The 18877-nt window shown below is 39.9% G+C and overlaps 1 protein-coding gene across 4 annotated transcripts; it reads right to left on the reverse strand.

Moving 5' to 3' along the window:
• Nucleotides 1-317: 317 nt before the first annotated feature.
• MOK (MOK protein kinase) lies at nt 318-17565 on the reverse strand. Of its 4 annotated transcripts, none has more exons than XM_060755161.2 (12): nt 17466-17565; nt 11749-11863; nt 10988-11077; nt 10083-10153; nt 9196-9274; nt 8786-8834; nt 7070-7245; nt 6006-6107; nt 4325-4498; nt 3953-4058; nt 790-990; nt 318-708 (listed from the first exon to the last, which is right to left on the reverse strand). In XM_060755161.2, the coding sequence occupies exons 1-12, from the start codon at nt 17512-17514 to the stop codon at nt 628-630; spliced, it is 1293 nt and encodes a 430-aa protein (XP_060611144.1). In that variant the 5' UTR covers nt 17515-17565; the 3' UTR covers nt 318-627. The 4 variants fall into 4 exon arrangements, with proteins under 4 accessions (XP_060611144.1, XP_060611143.1, XP_060611145.1 ...); XM_060755160.2 differs by having other exon boundaries at nt 7070-7248; XM_060755162.2 differs by lacking the exon at nt 17466-17565 and adding an exon at nt 17241-17433 and having other exon boundaries at nt 7070-7248.
• Between the last annotated feature and the right edge of the window lie 1312 nt (nt 17566-18877).

An 18877-nucleotide genomic window follows, 5' to 3' on the forward strand; every position in this document is an offset into this window, starting at 1 on the left:
CTAGCACAAATGCATAATGTCATCTGAAATGTCTGAAGTACAAAACTTGCTTTTGGTGTTCAAACTTCCATACTATAGGAAAATGTCAGCAACAATGATTCAACTGTGCCATTAGAAATCCATGCAGAAACAATCTGCTTCTTTACATACATAACTTCAAAAAGTCTTATCTGCATGATTACATTCAAAGTTGATAGTATGACACATACCAGACGACAATAAGCAGGCTCAAATGTCAAAACAACCAAACGACTTATCAGAGAAGGCGGAGTACACTAACACCTCTACAGTAATGTTTTAAAAAAATACAAATACCATTTTAACATGTCATAAATAAAGACAATGTAGCATTTAATATAAAAATTGTAACAAAATCATTCTAACAACACAGTACAATTAAATATATGATTCACTTAAAAGAAAACAAAAGTTTTGTATATTGGGAGATTAAAAAGAATCAAGGTGCATTCTGAGCTACAAAAATGGTGCTTTTACAGTTGGCGCCTTAAAAAAAAACCACAAGTCCCAAAGGAATGTAATGTCTTGATGCAGCATGTGAGGATATAAGGCACTTGCCATTGGTGTACCTTTTAAAGAATATGGAGAGCACAAGGGATTCTTGGTCCATCAGTATCCTCCACCTCTTCGTTCCAGGGCAGGCAAATGGTACTGTTTCACAGGAGATTTAAATTCTTTCTGTTTTTCAGACTGTTGAAGAGACAATAGAAGTTACAATGGCCTGTAATTTGCCTCTGTAAAATTATATGTAATCTAACAAGGCAAAATTACCTTGTGGTGTGTCCCAAAATATGTTATAGGCTGCAACAACTGGACTTGTCTGTTGGTTGCTGGGAGGGTAAAAATTGACTGAAATGTAGGGTTAGAGTAAGAAGTCAAGTTGTTGACTGCAGGGACTGTCACTTTTGGCAACTCTACTGCATAGGGAAGTCCATGAAGTCCCAATGGATACTCCTGGGTTTGCCTAAAGTTCTTTTTGAAATATAAAAGCACAGGTTCATTTTTTTTTACAGAATTAGCACTTTGGTATGCCAAACGTCTGATACCACTCACATTTGGTCCCCCCTGCTGCTGCCCCATGCTAGTCTGCATATGTGCAAATACTTCCAGCTGATGGATACATGCATGTGTCATGTCATAATGAAACTAAAACATGCATAGTAGTCTTGACATGTATTTAGAATCAAAGCAGGAACAAATACATCTAGTCATGCCATTATTTTTGAAGAAGTGGTCGGGTGAAGCATTGGCTTGGCATGTGGTTCCCAAGCCTGTTTTTACATCCCTTAAACAGACCCAAAACTTGTTTCTGTTGGACAGAATATTTCCTGGAGTAGCAATTTTTCTTTTAAATCACTTGTTGTTTAACATATTTTAGAAAAACTATTTTCAAATAGATTAGTAAAAGCCTAATGAAGAAAAACATATCCATGCCAAAAGTGGGTAACAGGGAAACAATTCAGTATGCTTCATTGCCATAATTCTAGAAGAGGAACAAACATTCCAGCAAAGCCTGAAATAGACTCAATTTGAATCATAGGGTTGGAAGAGACAAGGAATATCCAATCCAACTCCAGTATTCCTGCAGGAATAAACAATCGAAGCACTCTTGACAGATGGCCTTCCAACCTTTGTTTAAAAATCTCCAAAGGAGGAAACTCCACACTCCGTGGCAGCATATTTCACTGTCAAACAGTTTCTACCATCAGGACACACTTCCCAATGTTTTAAGTTCAAATCCATTGCTTTGTGTCTTAATCTTTAGAGCAGCAGACAAGTTAGCTTCATGTTCAGTATGATAGCCTTTGAAATTTTCTCTTTTCCAAGCGAATCTGGTTTTCATATAGCATGGTTTCCAATTTTTTTAAACCATTTTTGTGGTCCTCCTCTGGACAAGATCCAGCTTTTCAATGTCCTTGGATTGCGGTGCTCAGAATTGGTCACAGTGTTCCAGGTTAGATTTGACCAAAGCAGAATACAATGGTACTATCACTTTCCTTGATGTAGAAACTATATGCTTAATGTTATAGGCTAAAATTGGATTGGTTTTTTACTTGCTGCATCACACTTGACTCCTGTTCAGTTTGTGGTCTTCTACTAGATCCCATTCAATTTATTGTTGTCAATGCAGGTGCCACCGGTCCTATAAGTGTGCATTTCATTTCTTCTGCCTAAATGTAGTACCTTATCCTTCTGTTGAAATTCATTTTGTTGGTTTGGGCAGCTTTCCAATCTACTAAGGCAATTTTGGATTTTGATCTTGTCCTGTGAGGTATTAACTATCTCTCTCAATTTGGTGTCATCTGCAAATTTTATAAGCATTGTCCAAATCATTGATAAAGATGTTGAATATCACAAGGCCTAGGACAGACCCCTGGAGCACCCCACTGGTCAGTTCTCTCCAGGATGAAGAGAAGACACTGGTGTTTAGTTTCTGAATTACAAATCCACCTAACTGTAGCATTGTGTAGCCCACATCTTACTGTCTTGTTTACCATAATATCATGGAACCTAGCCAAAGGCCATACTGAAATAAAAGTATGCTATATCCACAGCTTTCCTTTCTTCTACCATGCTTGTAACGCTATCATGTTGATGTTTAGGGATTATAGTTCTTACATACTATATGTTTAATGATGCAAATCCTTTCTTGAATTGATATCAGGATGACTGGATGGTAATTGTTTGGGGCTTCTTTTCCCTCCTTTTTGAAGATGAGACATCTCCTGCTCTCTAGGAATTCTCAAAGATTTTGAGGTTAGTTCTTCCAGTTCTTTTAATACAGGCCCTGGAGACTTGAATTCATTTAGAGTTGCCAGGTATTCCTGTATTAGCTTTTTATGAATTCTGTGCTGCATTTCCCCATCTGCATCATCTGCTCCATTTCTGGTTTGTTAAGCACTTTTTTCCTTTTGGTAAAACACCAAGGAAAAGTGTTGAGTAATTCTGCCTTTTCTCTGTCCTGTTAGCATTTTGCCATTTCCACACAGTGGCTCTACCATCTCCTTAGGTTTTCTTTTGCTTTTCATTGTTTTTAATCTCTCTAGCAAGTCTGAGATTGTTCTGTACATTGCTTTTCTGACTTTCTTCCTACACATACCATTTGTTAAAATTCCTCTTCAACAATTTTTCCCTTTTCTTGTGTGGATCCCTTTTAAATTTTAGCTCAATTTAAACTTCTTTTGTTGTCCATCCTGGTTTCGCTAGACACCTCCCATTTTTCTTCCTAACTGGAACTGTTTGAAATTGTTCCTTTGCTTTTTTCACTTTTAAGAAGCATGTCCCCATCATGAATTCTCTTCTCTTTTAGTGTTCTTGACTACGTAATTGCAACTCGTTTTCTCTTAGTTTTTACTGAAGTCAGCTTTCTTAAAGTCTAGATATTATGTCACACTATGCTTGATTTCCCCCTTCTACTGTATAACAACCTCAGGAGAATATGGTCATAAAATCTGCCACCTCCATAAAATGTTTTAGGAACTAGTAAATGGGCGCTTAGTTGGTGCTTCTGGAATAATTCTGTGATTAATGAATATTGGTTATATTAGCCTGGGTATAAGTTCAAATTTGTTCAGATAATAATCTTCAGAAAATGTGTAAGTAACGTATTCAAGTGTGGTTTCATTGCATGCTGTTACATGGTTACTTCAAAAACTGAATGTTGTGCTACCACACTACACTATTGAGTTATTCCAGCCTATAATTATGATAGTGTATTTTTGCAAAGCTTTGTTGAGCCTATGTGTTGCACATAGACAGGCGATGTTAGTATATAGCAAAAATTCTCACCAATCATGGAAGCTTCTGATGCAAGAATCTTAAAACATGTTCCACCTCTCTGGTTCCGTTAATCAAATCTGACACAGGACTATTCTGTTGCAAGTCAAAACAGCACTAGTTAAATAGATTTATTTGTCTTTGATTTAAAGATTACCTGCCTTTGATCCTCCTTTGCAATACGCCGCAAGCTGAGAGACTCTCTTTCTAATGGATTTTCTACTAATCTCATTTTTCTGCGCATGGCCTGTTTCTCTGCCCACCTGTTCAGTGCAAAGCCAGACAAAACACCAGATACAAAAATTGAAATCCATTCATATCAGCTGGAGAGTCAAATCATCATAACATGGTCAGTTTCCTAGTTATGCTAATTAATTAAAATATAGCTGTTAACTACCTAGAACTTGTGAGTTATGTTTTTGTTTAGATGCTATAAATAGTAGTCACACTCCTACTGAAAGGTTGGAATAATTTCCAAATCCAGGTTAATTGTTCAGTTCCTGTCAAACAACTGGGACTCTCTGCTTACCTCAGTTCTCTGAAGTAAGGATGCTGTAATGCTTCGTGGGCACAAATTCTCTCATCGGGATCATATTGTATCATTGCATATATAAGTGAAAGGCTCTTATTGGATAGACTAGGCATAAATGGAGAGATTCCTTTCCCTTTTCTTATTGGAAAGTCAAAGCTCATCACTCTTGACCTGCATTAAGCCAGCAAAAGAATTTTATTGGGTGAGGAAGAGAAACACTAGATGTTACACATCAAACCTTTATAGCTGCAGACACATTTGTTCTTCATTCAACCACTCCACTCTTTCAAGGTTACCCCAAGCATTCCCCATTCCAGCCAATCTCAATTAAGGTACTGTTTTTTTACATCAGAAAAGCCACTGTACAATCATTTCCTTCAAAATGTATTCTTATTAAAGGTAAATACACATGTAAGAAAGAAGTAAATAAGTCTGGATTTAATTCTTCATCAATTACTGATAACATGGTGAGATGATGCAGGCTTGGCAGAAATAAAATAGCTCACCTTTAGAATTTACAGTATTAACGTAATCGTCACTCCACTGAGGAAATCTAGGCAGGGTTCCTTGCTTTTTCCACAAGCAAGTGAAGACCTTTTTGTTTTGGCAGGCCTTTGAGGACATGGCTGTTTAGGAAAACAGGCCTTGCATAATGAGCTACATTTCCTATTTGTTGGGTTCTTTTATTGATGTATGGTCTTGAAAGTGGAGTGGGCAGGTCAAAAGACAACCTGACAAACTGGCACTACCTAGAAGAATTCTCCACCTTGTGTAACTGTGGAGCAGAACAAACTCCGCATTTGTATGCTTGTCTGCAATGTCCTGCCTCATGTACAGAGGAATAATTGTTTAAAGCTATAGACAATGCAGTCGCTGTTGTCCATTTTTGGTCAAAAATATTTATCCACTTGTGATCCTTCTATTTTTATCAGTTTTATACTTATTTATGCAATGCTCTTGATGCAAAATGAATAAAACTGATTTATGGTTTCAGCTGGTTTTACTTTTTTAATAGTTCTAACTACATTTTAAACTTTTTGTTTACTGTGGGCTTTTGGCCACATTTGTTTTAACTGTGGTTAGCAACCCGAGGGATAATGGTGGTGGTTTCTGTGATTCATACAAGTGAATCTTTTACCTATACTGAGCCATGGCAGGAACATTTTAAAACTTAGTAACCAAAACTGATCTCCAGATATTGTCAACTTCTGTTTGATCTTTATACCTATATGCCTGGGGTCATGCAAGACGCCTCTGGCAGAAAGGGTTGTGATTACAAAGGGTTTAAGAAGCCCTGATTTAAGGTATATAGGTAGAGAATGTAATCATTGGAGTAGAAACAGGATATATACCTGCTGAAAACTAGAAAGGAGTTACAGATGCCATCTTGTCTGAAGAGCTTTGAGCAGAAATTACTCTGCTAGTTACAGCACACTTCTGCAATGAAGCAAGCTCAAAGCTTATCTTTAAATAGAAAAGTAGATGCCAAATAATCTAATATATTCATAAAATGATCTCAATCTCTCGTATGACTATGTAATGAACTCTGATGAAGTAGGGCACAGGCTGCACTAAATTTCAAAGCCTAATGCATCTATAAGCTGGTAGATAATATAAAACAGAAACTTAATGACAGAAGGAATGCACTGTTAAAATTGAGAAGCTACGTTATACTTACTGCTTAAATTTATTAAGGACCTTCATGGGGGGAGTACCTATAATTTCATGGATTTTTGATATTTGGTCCAGTTCGTTAGATCCAGGGAAAAGAGGGTGGAAACTAGAAACAAAATCAGGAATTGAACTGGTAAGTAGTGAAAATTACACACCAGTAGACAAATCTAAGCTTTTGTTGTGAAGATAACTGTTCATTTTCAATCTTAACTAGTACTGTATTATTGAGTTACCACAACATTTTAACTATAATGTTACGGTGGTTGTCATTTTGGGTTGCTTTGTGTTTTCCAGGCTGTATAGCCATGTTCCAGAGGTATTCTCCCCTGATGTTTCACCCACATCTATGGCAGGCATCCTCAGAGATTGTGAGGTCTGTTGGAAACTAGGCGTGAGGTTTATATATCTGTGGAATGTCCAGTGTGAGAGAAAGAACTCTTGCCTGCTTGAGACAAATGTGAATGTTGCAATTAGCCACCTTGATTAGCATTGAATGGCTTTGCAGCTGCAAGCCACTTGCCTAATTTCCAACAGATCTCACAACCTGTGAGGATGCCTGCCATAGATGTGGGCAAAACATCAGGAGAGAATGCTTCTGGAACATGGTCACACAGCCCGGAACACTCACAGCAATCCAGTGATTCTGGCTATGAAGGCCTTTGACAACACGGTTGTCATCTTGTTTTGGCATCAAATATGAGAAGACAAAGAGGACTACTAACTATAGACACCCTTCAGGGAGCTAGAGCAGAATACAAATAAAGTTTTATTATTATAACATACAATGCTCAGTCAGCGTCAATCCATACATTTATACAGCCCAGTAAAGTTTGTTAACTGGCAAAAGTTCTTGATTATGTGCCCTTAAGGCTGCGCTATTAGTGGTGCCAGACACTGAATCTGGAGTCTTTTCCACACTAAGCATGTGCTGTAGCGCTTGAGTGCAGGTTCTCCTCAGTGTTTATCATGTTTGAATAATTCTAACATCTGCACAAGCCTGATCTCAGTGTGGATGTCTCTGTCATTGAAAAGGTCAGACTATCTATTCTTTACAGATAAATAATGTACCTTGCAATTTCATAAAACACACAGCCAGCGCTCCAGATGTCCATTTTGTAGCTGTAGTAGCCATCTGTCAGAAGACATTCAGGCGCCCTGTACCAGCGAGTAGAGATGTATTCTGTATATGGCTGTTTGGAATGTATACTCCTACAGGATCCAAAATCCCCTAATTTGAGACGGTCCTGCTGCAATAATGTAAGTTTTACATCTCAAATGAAAGGACATTCAGATAAAATTTAAAAATTACTTTTAAATAACAGTATTTTAATGTTTTTAAAATGATCTTTGTATTGCTGTAATTGTTTTCTTATTTGTTGCCTCGGAAGCCCTCCTGGGCTGGGGTCTGATAAAGACGTATTTTAAATACATACATACATAATTAATAAATAAACTAGAGATCAGATGGAAGCCTTCCTTCCCTCTCTCATTGTGTTGATGCTTGGGACATGCATTACTTCTGAATTAACTGTACGTGCAATAGCATCTATTCAAATCTTAATCACAACTAAAGCAGACCCCTAAATCAAAGGAAATTTGATTAGGTCAGCACTTAAGTGCAATTAATTCAATTTTGGACTAACAACTGAACTCAAGCTAGTATCTGCAATATTTGGAAGACGTGAATATAGATTTGAAGACTACCACTTCAGAGAGCTGCAAGAAAAAAAACAGGTTTGCCACTTTGGAATAAATTAAAACAGATTGGCCTGGTTGATAGAAGGTATCTTACTTTTCTTTGCCAACTGAAACTGAAAATATTTGAGCATCCTAAATCAAAAAGCAGGGACATCTGAATCTTGTTGATCACAAAATTATGAGATTAGAAGCAAAATGTATTTTTTTAATCCTGGAACTAAAACAAAAATGAGTTTTACAACTTTCTCAAGTGTGGAAACCTGATGGTGGAATTCCTTCCCTTTGGAGGACCAATTGGAGCCAATGTGGTACTGGGTGAATTCTGGAATCAACTAAAATGTAAATGTTTTAACTTTTACTATGAGGTCTAACTGCTTTATTCCAAAAATGCCCATTATTTTACACTTTTCTTCCTCTTTAACCCAATTCAATCTGCAAAATAATTTCAAACATTTATTTATTTGTTTGTTTGTTTGTTTGTTGTTCGAACTTATATGCCGCCACTCCCCTGGGGCTCGGAGCGGCTTACAAGAATGGCTAAAATCTAACACAATTTAAAAACAATTTAAAACAATTTAAAAACAGCAATATCAAAAACCAAAGGCCTGTCGAAACAAGTATGTCTTACATGCCCTACAGAAAGCTGACAAGTACCGCAAGGCACGGACTTCAGGTGGCAGAGTATTCCAGAGTGATGGTGCCACTGCTGTAAAGGCTCTGCGTCTGGTTGCTGTTAGATGCAAGGTCTTGACACTGGGAATTTCCAATAGATCTTGGTTCTCAGAATGAAGGGATCTCTGGGGTTGGTAGGGGGTGAGGCGGTCCCTCAGGTACATCAGCCCCAGACCATGCAAGGCCTTAAAGGTGAGTACCATCACTTTGAAAGTCTTATAACATTATTCTTATTCTATATTTTCCCTATATGCTCCCTTGGGTTCCTATTATATTTGCAGAGATAGTATAATGAAATTAAAATGCTACAGGCTGCATTTCAGATGAAAGAAATGGCAAAACCAACTCTGAGCATTCCTTGCATAAGAAAACCGTGTGAAATTCAGTCAGCACAACTTGATAGAGAATTCTTACCTTTATTAATATATTCTCTGGTTTCACATCTCTGTGAAATATTCCATTCCTATACCAAAAGAGGATTGGAGAGGAGGATGAACTAAGTATAATCCAAGACAGGAATGATTTACAGTTCTTCCCCCCCCCCCTTTTTTTTTACTACCATTATCATTCCAAAATAGTTTTTCACGTTTCCCTTGTAAAGCCATCCCTGAGGGCTGGAGGATTTCCCAAAAAAGGCAACTGATGTGCTGTGAGAAACTACCTAGAAGGAAAACATCCATCCCTCTTCTACCCCAAGCTTCCTCCATATGTTCACACAGCATCTTAGATTGACTAATGGGACTCTCCAAATACTAGCGCAATTAACAATACATTTGGGGAAAGAGTGAGAGAAAAACACAGAAGGAAAAACAGGACTGTCCTACCTGTGCATGTGATCAAGAGACTTGAATAACTGGTACATATAACTCATTATTCTCCTTTCAGGCAATGGCTTTTTTCTCTCTAGAATTTAGAATAATCAAATGAAAATATGGGAGTTTAATATAAAAGGTCACTTCAAGATAGCTTGTCATTGGCTAATTTTTGAATGCTGTTATGAGATTTTCTACATATGAATTGAGGTACCATTTGTGTTTTCTAGCATTGGTGGAAAGTGCAGCAGTCAGTATGCTTTCTGGTATATGTTTTCACCCCATATTAAACTGGATAGAGATCTATACACTGCCTTTTTGTTTGAAAGTGGGTTTTTTTCTTACGTAATAAGCTGTATGCTACTTGAAAACCAAGTCTCCCATATAAAACTTCCTGAAAGTTAAGGTCAGCGTTGGATCCTCTGTTCCTAAAATATCATTGAAAAAGGAGGTTTATTTGGTGGGAACATGAGAAGATTGCTTTCTGTGGCATAACACACTTTATGGAATTCTGTCCTGTAATATTTTTAAAAGCATCTTTGCCTGACAAGGAAGTCAGTAAAACTTTGAAAGTTTGCATGACATATTGAGTTGGCCAATAAAAAATATTGTGGGAGCTATTGTTCAGAAAAATACCATTTTCCACATAGAAGTAACATCTCTGTATTCTAATCCCTTATCTGCTTTCCTTAATATATTACAAAGTAAACAGTCAATTTCCAATAAGAGATATTGTGCCTGTCCATGCAAGGTTTTTCCGCAGCTGCAAGCACCATGTGATCTTCACTATATTCTATTTATTATTTTGGGATGTATTCAACATTCAACTACACTTCTGCATTATTGAATACATGGAATGTGACTAAAGGATCCTTCTGGAGAAAGCATAATCTACATACCTTTGATCAGTTCATAAATGTTCTTGTCCATAAGTTCACATATTAATGCAAGAGCACCAGATTTCTTGTCACTAAAGAAAAAAAAGTCTGATTTAATATAATGTTATGAAAGAAAGAAAAGTAAAGGCTTTAATAATCTGGGGGCGGGGAGGTTGGAAGTGATCTCTCACACAGAAAAACAGATATAATATTATAGTATTATAGATACTAGATTTGGTATTATAGTATAAACGGCTCATCTTTGGGAACATGGCATAAGATGTCCCTCCATAATTACAAATGCAACACTTTCATTCCTGGACATCTAACTGCTTTTTTCTTATACTATTGGTGTTTCCATTTCAGTTCCACAGTTTTATTCTGGTGTGGGTGGAATAAAACTGATTTATTTTTTAATATATGTACACATGGCCTCTGTAGAACATGTTAATTAATAAAAATGAAGGATATCATATTAAAGAAATACGGTCTCAGCATTTCCACATTTTCCATACCCTATCAAAAACAGCAACAACTTTATTTCTACGCTGACCTATCTCTGAAAAGGGATTCAGGGCGGTGTACAACAAAAGATTGGCAAACATTCAATGCCTGAGAAACATAACATAATAAAGCACTTAATAAATCTAGTAGACAACATCAGAATATACTTATAAGACAACTTGATAGCAAGTGAGAAATTTAAATATCCAAAGTAAAATAATTGGGACACATTTCTCTAATGTCTCTAATAATGGTCAGAGGTAAAGCACAGATTGAATTTCATCATTCCAGAGAAAAATAGAGAGAATTTTGCTTCAAATTAGTTTTATTCAGATTAAGACTTGTTGGGAAAGTTAAATAGCCATTAAATTCAAGAGAAGAATACTCAGGATTGCAAAAGGAAAGAACTCATGTGGACTTACAAAATCACTTCATACAATACAAGGATATTTGGGTGTGGATTCAGTCGCCTTAAGGCTTGTATTTCCCTCAGATTGTTCACATGGTCAATACTAAAAAAGGAGTTAAAATGAGAAGATCAGGCTACAGCAAGGTTATAATTCTCTCGTTAGACATTCTTACACCCACCCAAATTCACCATGATCTCCTTTTTTATTCAATACACAGCACACACAGGCTATATATAATTCCCGAAGTCATCTGAGATGCATGCCCATGGTTGTATGAGTACACTAGGACCTTCTAATGGTCTTACTTCTCTAAAACCTTCTCCTACTGTACTGGAGGATTTTTATGATTTTAAAAATGTTTTAATAGTAGTTCTCAATGGCATGGAGGCTGGGGTCCATTCACAGGGAGGGCGTTATTTGTAGCCATCATCTCTCTTACTTCTGATAGTGGTGACATGTGAAACAGAGTTTCAAAGGAATATGTTAATGCACTAACAAATGTATGCAACAGATGGTTTCTGGTTTCTGCTACTCCCTTCATGATCAAGAAGGGCAAGCTTGTATGTATATAGTCATGTCAGACAAGCTCAGTGTGAAGAAAAGTCATGATTGCAACATGCCTCTTCTTCTTCCAAGACATCCACAGCATATTACTATTTCACTTGTAATATTCAGAATCCCATGTTAAATCAAATGTTTATGAAGATCAAAGAAATATTTAAATATGATCAATTTTTTAAAAAAAATAACATACAAAATGCAGCTATACCTACCTTTCAAAGTGTTGTTTCATTTGTTTACATGCATAATACTGTCCACCTTTCAGACTTTGGACCTTCAGAACATCAGAAAAGGTTCCCTCTCCAATCTTACCAATTGTTTTGTATTCTACAAAAGTCAGTTTTTAAAAAAAGAAAACAAAATTTTAGTATAGATGGCATGCTTAATTTCCTTAGGATAATTTTAATTACATTTTGCTTCCTAAAATAAATTTAAAATTATGGTTTATTAATTCAAATCACACACTTCTTTCCTGCCTAGAAGCATGACAAATACCGCCAATCTATACTACTTATTACTGTACCTCTGAAAAGTTAAGATTTCTTAAGGATTGTGGAAGTGGAGCTTTTATTATGCAGTATTAAATGAAAACTTTAATTTTATCTGACATTTGGGCCCACTGAAATAACTGCTGGAGGCTTTTCAGAGATTAATGACATCTCAGATTCTTATTAAATCAAGGGGGGGGGGGGGGGAGGATAATCATTTTTCAATAAATCAGTTAGAAATACTCTCTTTATACCAAAAATCCAGACTATAGGTGGATGCTCAATTTTCCTGTCCATCTTAATGTAGAATACACTTGTTGTTGTTGTTCATTCGTTCAGTCGTCTCCGACTCTTCGTGACCTCATGGACCAGCCCACGCCAGAGCTCCCTGTCGGCCGTCACCACCCCCAGCTCCTTCAAGGTCAGTCCAGTCACTTCAAGGATGCCATCCATCCATCTTGCCCTTGGTCGGCCCCTCTTCCTTTTGCCTTCCACTTTCCCCAGCATAATTGTCTTCTCTAGGCTTTCCTGTCTCCTCATGATGTGGCCAAAGTACTTCAACTTTGTCTCTAGTATCTTTCCCTCCAGTGAGCAGTCGGGCTTTATTTCCTGGAGGATGGACTGGTTGGATCTTCTCGCAGTCCAAGGCACTCTCAGCACTTTCCTCCAGCACCACAGCTCAAAAGCATCGATCTTCCTTCGCTCAGCCTTCCCTAAAGTCCAGTTCTCACATCCGTAGGTGACTACAGGGAATACCATGGCTTTGACTAGGCGGATCTTTGTTGCCAGTCTGATGTCTCTACTCTTCACTATTTTATCGAGACTGGACATTGCTCTCCTCCCAAGAAGTAAGCGTCTTCTGATTTCCTGGCCACAGTCTGCATCTGCAGTAATCTTTGCACCTAGAAATACAAAGTCTGTCACGGCCTCCACATTTTCTCCCTCTATTTTCCAGTTGTCAATCATTCTTGTTGCCATAATCTTGGTTTTTTTGACGTTTAGCTGCAACCCGGCTTTTGCGCTTTCTTCTTTCACCTTGATTAGAAGGCTCCTCAGCTCCTCCTCGCTTTCGGCCATCAGAGTGGTGTCATCTGCATATCTGAGGTTGTTAATGTTTCTTCCAGCAATTTTCACCCCAGCTTTGCATTCATCAAGCCCCGCACATCGCATGATGTGTTCTGCATACAAGTTAAAAAGGTTGGGTGAGAGGATGCAGCCTTGCCGTACGCCTTTCCCAATCTTGAACCAGTCTGTTGTTCCGTGGTCAGTTCTGACTGTTGCTACTTGGTCCTTGTACAGATTCCTCAGGAGAGAGACAAGGTGGCTTGGTATGCCCATCCCACTAAGAACTTGCCACAATTTGTTATGATCCACACAGTCAAAGGCTTTAGAATAGTCAATGAAGCAGAAGTAGATGTTTTTCTGAAACTCCCTGCCTTTCTCCATTATCCAGCGGATATTGGCAATTTGGTCTCTCGTTCCTCTACCTTTTCTAAACCCAGCTTGAACATCTGGGTTTACACTTAATATTCCAGATATCAGGCAGTTTCACACTAGTCAGCCTTCATATTTGCTGGGGATAAGGGCACTGGACCCCTATGAAAATTAAAGACAATAAATGCATTTCTTATTTTTTATCTAAGAGAATAACCCTATAGAAATTTCTAAATCCAGTATGTTTCATGTTCAACTCTCACCAGAAGCTGGACACAGAATTGCATCGGAGGATCTAGAGCAGTGGTTCTCAACCTGTGGGTCCCCAGGTGTTTTGGCCTACAACTGCCAGAAATCCCAGCCAGTTTACCAGCTGTTAGGGTTTCTGGGAGTTGAAGGCCAAAACATCTGGGGAACCACAGGTTGAGAACTACTGATCTAGAGATTCCTACAGAGGAATTCTGTCTAGAAATCTCTGTCTTCTGGCATGATTGAAGGAAGCTAACATTAGAATCACACTGGAGGATCTAGAGTGCCTAGTAAAACATATGACTACTGTACCATAGGTAAAGGTTTTCCCCTGATATTAAGTCCAGTCGTGTTCGGCTCTGGGGATTGGTGCTCATCTCCATTTCTAAGCTGAAGAGCTGGCATTGTCCGTAGACACCTCCAAGATCATGTGGCGGCACAACTGCATAGAGCACTGTTACCTTCCCGCCGGAGCGGTACCTATTGATCTACTCACATTCCCATGTTTTCGAACTGCTAGGCTGGCAGAAACTGGGGCTGACAACTGATTCAAACCTGCGACCTTTCGGTTAACAAGTTCAGCAGCTCAGTGCTTTAACCCACTGCGCAACCGGGGTCTCCTTAATGGTGAATATAGGTTGCGTTTTTTAAAGATATTTTAAAATTGACTTTTTGCTTGCTTGTTTATGTAACATAACCCTTATCGAAGAGGGAACCAATCGCTTTGCTGAGTAGAATGGTGAAAGGCAAAAACTATTGGAAATGACAACCTTCTTCAAGCCTTCTCTAATAATGATTATCTATTATCTTGTTGCTTACTGTTTCCTGTATATATGTTCACAGTCTTCCCTGTTGTTTTGCTCTACGAGATGACCTGGCACAGAGAGTTAACTCAGACATATCTGAAACCGGACTTATAAGTTTTGTACCTCTGTATGCTGAACACATGAAGGTTGGGAGTAAACCAAGTACGTTATTTTTATCAAAGTCTACTTCATTTTTGTCTCTTGAGTGCATGATATAAAACAAGTTGTTTTATGGCAAAGAATGCACTGAAAAACACTTCTGAAACACTGCTGTTTTTTATGCACTGGCAAAATCTCTGTTTTCCTAACAGACTTAGGCAATCCCTCGTTGTCCGAGTAGGATAGTCTTTCAGGAACAGTGTACTAGCAGTGGGTCCGTAGTTGACTGTGGAGCCCTATTCTTGATCTACATCTTCTCCTGCAGTCAGGGCATTTATTTCCAGGTGGAAGGTGGTCCTGGTCGGGATTGGCTTGGCGCGCCTTCCTCTTGGCATGTTTCTTTCGCCCTCCATATGTGCCTCTTCAAATTCTACAGCACTGCTGGTCACAGCTGACCTCCAGCGGGAACGCTCAAGGGCCAGGGCTTCCCAGTTCTCAGTGTCTATGCCAGAGTTTTTAAGGTTGGCTTTGAGCCTATTTTTAAATCTCTTTTCCTGACAACTATCATTCCTTTTTCCGTTCTTGAGTTTGGAATAGAGCAACTGCTTTGGGAGACGGTGGTCGGGCATCCAGCCAACATGGCCAGTCCAGTGGAGTTGATGGCGGAGGACCATCGCTTCAATGCTGGTGGTATTTGCTTCTTCCAGCACGCTGACATTTGTCCGCTTGTCTACCCAAGAGATTTGCAGGATTTTCCAGAGGCAGCGCTGATGGAATCATTATTCAGTCTAACAACTGAAACCATTGCCTAGCATAATTATATCTGGTTATATACCAGGCATGGGCAAATTTTGGCCCTCCAGGTGTTTTGGACTACGAGTTGTTAGGAATTGTGGGTGTTGAAGTCCAAAACATCTGGAGAACCCAAGTTTGCCCATGCCTGATATATATTCTACTAGCTGTACCCGTCATGCTTTGCTGTGGCCAACCTTCCCTCTTTCTCTCCTTCTTTCCCTCCTTCCTTCACTCCCTCTTTCCTTCCTTCCCGTTTTTTCTTCTCTTCTTCCTTCCTTCTCTATCTCTTTCCTTCCTTTCCCCTTTTTCTTTCTCTTCTGCTGTCTCTCTTTTCTTCCTTCTCTCTTTCCTTCCCTCCCTCTTTCTCTACATCTTCCCCCCTTCCTTCTCTCCCTCTTTCCTTCTTTCTTTCCTTCTCTCCTTCCCTCCTTCTCTAACTTTCCTTCCTTCCCTCTTTTTCTTTCCCTCCCTCTTTCTCTCCTTTCTTCCTTCTCTACCTCTTTCCTTCCATGATTCCTTCTCCCTTTCCTTCTTTCTTTCCCTCTCTCTTTTCTTTCTTTCTTTTCTCCCCTTCCCTCCCTCCCTCATTCTTCCCCTTTTTTGTTATTGTCATTTAGCTTTTGGGGCCTTTTAAGTCCCTTCTGCTATGTTTTTCAGTAATTTTATGAGTAAAGGTAAAGGACATACATTGGCTTGTTAGGTGTCTTGTGTCCAAATTTGGTGTCAATTCCTCCAGTGGTTTTTGAGTTCTGTTAATCCCACAAACGAACATTACAATTTTATTTATATAGATTAGCCGTCCCCTGCCACGCATTGCTGTGGCCCACATGGGGGTTCTGTGTGGGAGGTTTGGCCCAATTCCATCGTTGGTGGGGTTCAGAATGTTCTTTGATTGTAGGTGAACTATAAATCCCTGCAACTACAACTCCCAAATGACAAAACCTTTTTTTTTTTAGTGAAGGACATACATTGGGTTGTTAGGTGTCTTGTGTCCAAATTTGGTGTCAATTCGTCCAGTGGTTTTTGAGTTCTGTTAATCCTAGAAACGAACATTACATTTTTATGTATATAGTCTAGCTGTCCCCTGCCACGCGTTGCTGTGGCCCACATGGGGGTTCTGTGTGGGAGGTTTGGCCCAATTCTCTCGTTTGTGGGTTTCAGAATGCTCTTTGATTGTAGGTGAACTGTGAATCCCAGTGTCTACAACTCCCAAATGTCAAGGTCTATTTCCCCCAAACTCCATCTGTGTTCATATTTGGGCGTATTGAGTGCTTGTGCCAAGTTTGGTCCAGATCCATCATTGTTTGAGTCCACAGTGCTCTCTGGATGTAGGTGAACTACAACTCCCAAACTTAAGGTCAATGCCCACCAAACACTTCTAGTATTTTCTATTGGTCATGGAAGAACTGTGTGCCAAGTTTGGTTCAATTCCATCATTGGCAGGGTTCAGAATGCTCTTTGATTGTAGGTGAACTATAAATCCCAGCAACTACAACTCCCAAATGACAAAATCATAATGTTTTGGAGTGATGGTCACTCCTTGTGTTGTGAGACATTTTGTTGCCAAATTTGGTGTGATTTCGTTCATTGGTTCTTTTGTTTTTAAGGTACTCATTATGCACAGAACATTTTTATATATATAGATAGATTACAACATTATCAGAAGTCCCTTCCTTCATACCATTTCCCACAGAATGAAGCCAGACAAGGGGAGGAGATGTCCCGCCTCCTCCCTCTGTCTTGGGCCTTATATTCAGTTTCATCCATTTCCCCAAAACAAAGGACGAGACTCAGCCCAGGCCTGCGACCCCCAGAGGGCCCCCTGCCCCTTACTGTTCATCCTCCGCCGGGTCTCCTTCCGGTGGGGAGGGGGCGCGGTCGCAGCACAGCCACAGTCTCTCCCCCTCCCCTCCTTCCTCCTCCTCCTCCGCTTCGCCCTGTCAGCGCGCCATGTTGTCTTCCCCGTCACCCTGGCAACCCCAGCAGAGCGTCAGCCAGCCAGGCGCGCGCCACGCCCTGCCCTGCCTGTCAAAGGTCGGCGCAAGCGCAGTCACTCACCTCCGCCCTCGCCGACGATCGACTGCGGCAGGCCCAGAGAGGTCTTCATGCTCGCACACGGTCTTCCCACCCGAACGCGACAGGTGTGCGCATGCGTACCGCCTCCCTCCTTCCCCCCTACCTCTCCAGCTCTCCTTTGCACGCATGCGCAGTTGTCCTCTAGGAAGGAAGTCTTTTGTTCTTAGTCGTTGGGTGTTTACTGGACTGTATTGTCGAAGGCTTTCATGGCCGGAATCACTCAGTTCTTGTGGGTTTTTTCGGGCTATATGGCCATGTTCTAGAGGCATTTCTCAGGAGAAATGCCTCTACAACATGGCCATATAGCCCGAAAAAACCCACAAGAACTGAGTGTTTACTGGACTGTTTGGCCATCTTCCAGAAGCACTCTCTCCTGACGTTTCGCCTGCATCTATGGCAGGCATCCTCAGAGGTTGGAAACTAGCAAACTAGGCTCCTTCCACACAGTTGAATAAAATCCCACATTTTCTGGAATATGGTGTGGACTCAAGGGCCTTCCACACAGACATTGTTGTTGTTGTTCATTCGTTCAGTCGTCTCCGACTCTTCGTGACCTCATGGACCAGCCTACGCCAGAGCTCCCTGTCGGCCGTTACCACCCCCAGCTCCCTCAAGGTCAGTCCAGTCACTTCAAGGATGCCATCCATCCATCTTGCCCTTGGTCGGCCCCTCTTCCTTTTGCCTTCCACTTTCCCCAGCATAATTGTCTTCTCTAGGCTTTCCTGTCTCCTCATGATTCCACACAGACATATAACCCAGAATATCAAGGCAGAAAATCCCACAATATCTGCTTTGAGGTAGGTTATCTGAGGCCTCTTCCACACAGTTGAATAAAATCCCACATTTTCTGAAATATATGGCAGTGTGGACTCAAGGCCCTTCCACACAGACATATAACCCAGAATATCAAGGCAGAAAATCCCACAATATCTACTTTGCTGTAGGTTATCTGGGGCCTCTTCCACACAGATGAATAAAATCCCACATCTGCTTTGAACAGTATTACACATATGTTAATGTTAATACAATATAATAATAATAATAATACAATATAAGAGTTACATTTTATATTACATGTAATATTACTAGTAATATTACAGTATAATGGTATAGTACAATATAAGGAGGAGAGCAATGTCCAGTCTCGATAAAATAGTAAAGAGTAGAGGCATCACACTGGCAACAAAGATCCGCCTAGTCAAAGCCATGGTATTCCCTGTAGTCACCTACGGATGTGAGAGCTGGACCTTAGGGAAGGCTGAGCGAAGGAAGATCGATGCTTTTGATCTGTGGTGCTGGAGGAAAGTTCTGAGAGTGCCTTGGACTGCGAAAAGATCCAATCAGTCCATCCTCCAGGAAATAAAGCCCAACTGCTCACTGGAGGGAAGGATACT

Source organism: Anolis sagrei, chromosome 1 (genome assembly GCF_037176765.1).
Source record: "Anolis sagrei isolate rAnoSag1 chromosome 1, rAnoSag1.mat, whole genome shotgun sequence".
In the NCBI taxonomy this organism is placed as follows: domain Eukaryota; kingdom Metazoa; phylum Chordata; class Lepidosauria; order Squamata; family Dactyloidae; genus Anolis; species Anolis sagrei.

Coding starts and splice junctions, on each gene's coding strand:
- MOK (XM_060755160.2), bottom strand. CDS start 17,514: ATGAAGACCTCTCTGGGCCTGCCGCAGTCGATCGTCGGCGAGGGCGGA. Junction 10,154..10,987: donor GTATTGTATGAAGTGATTTT/GTAAGTCCACAT, acceptor TTTTTTCTTTAG/TGACAAGAAATCTGGTGCTC. Junction 709..789: donor ATTTTGGGACACACCACAAG/GTAATTTTGCCT, acceptor TCTCTTCAACAG/TCTGAAAAACAGAAAGAATT.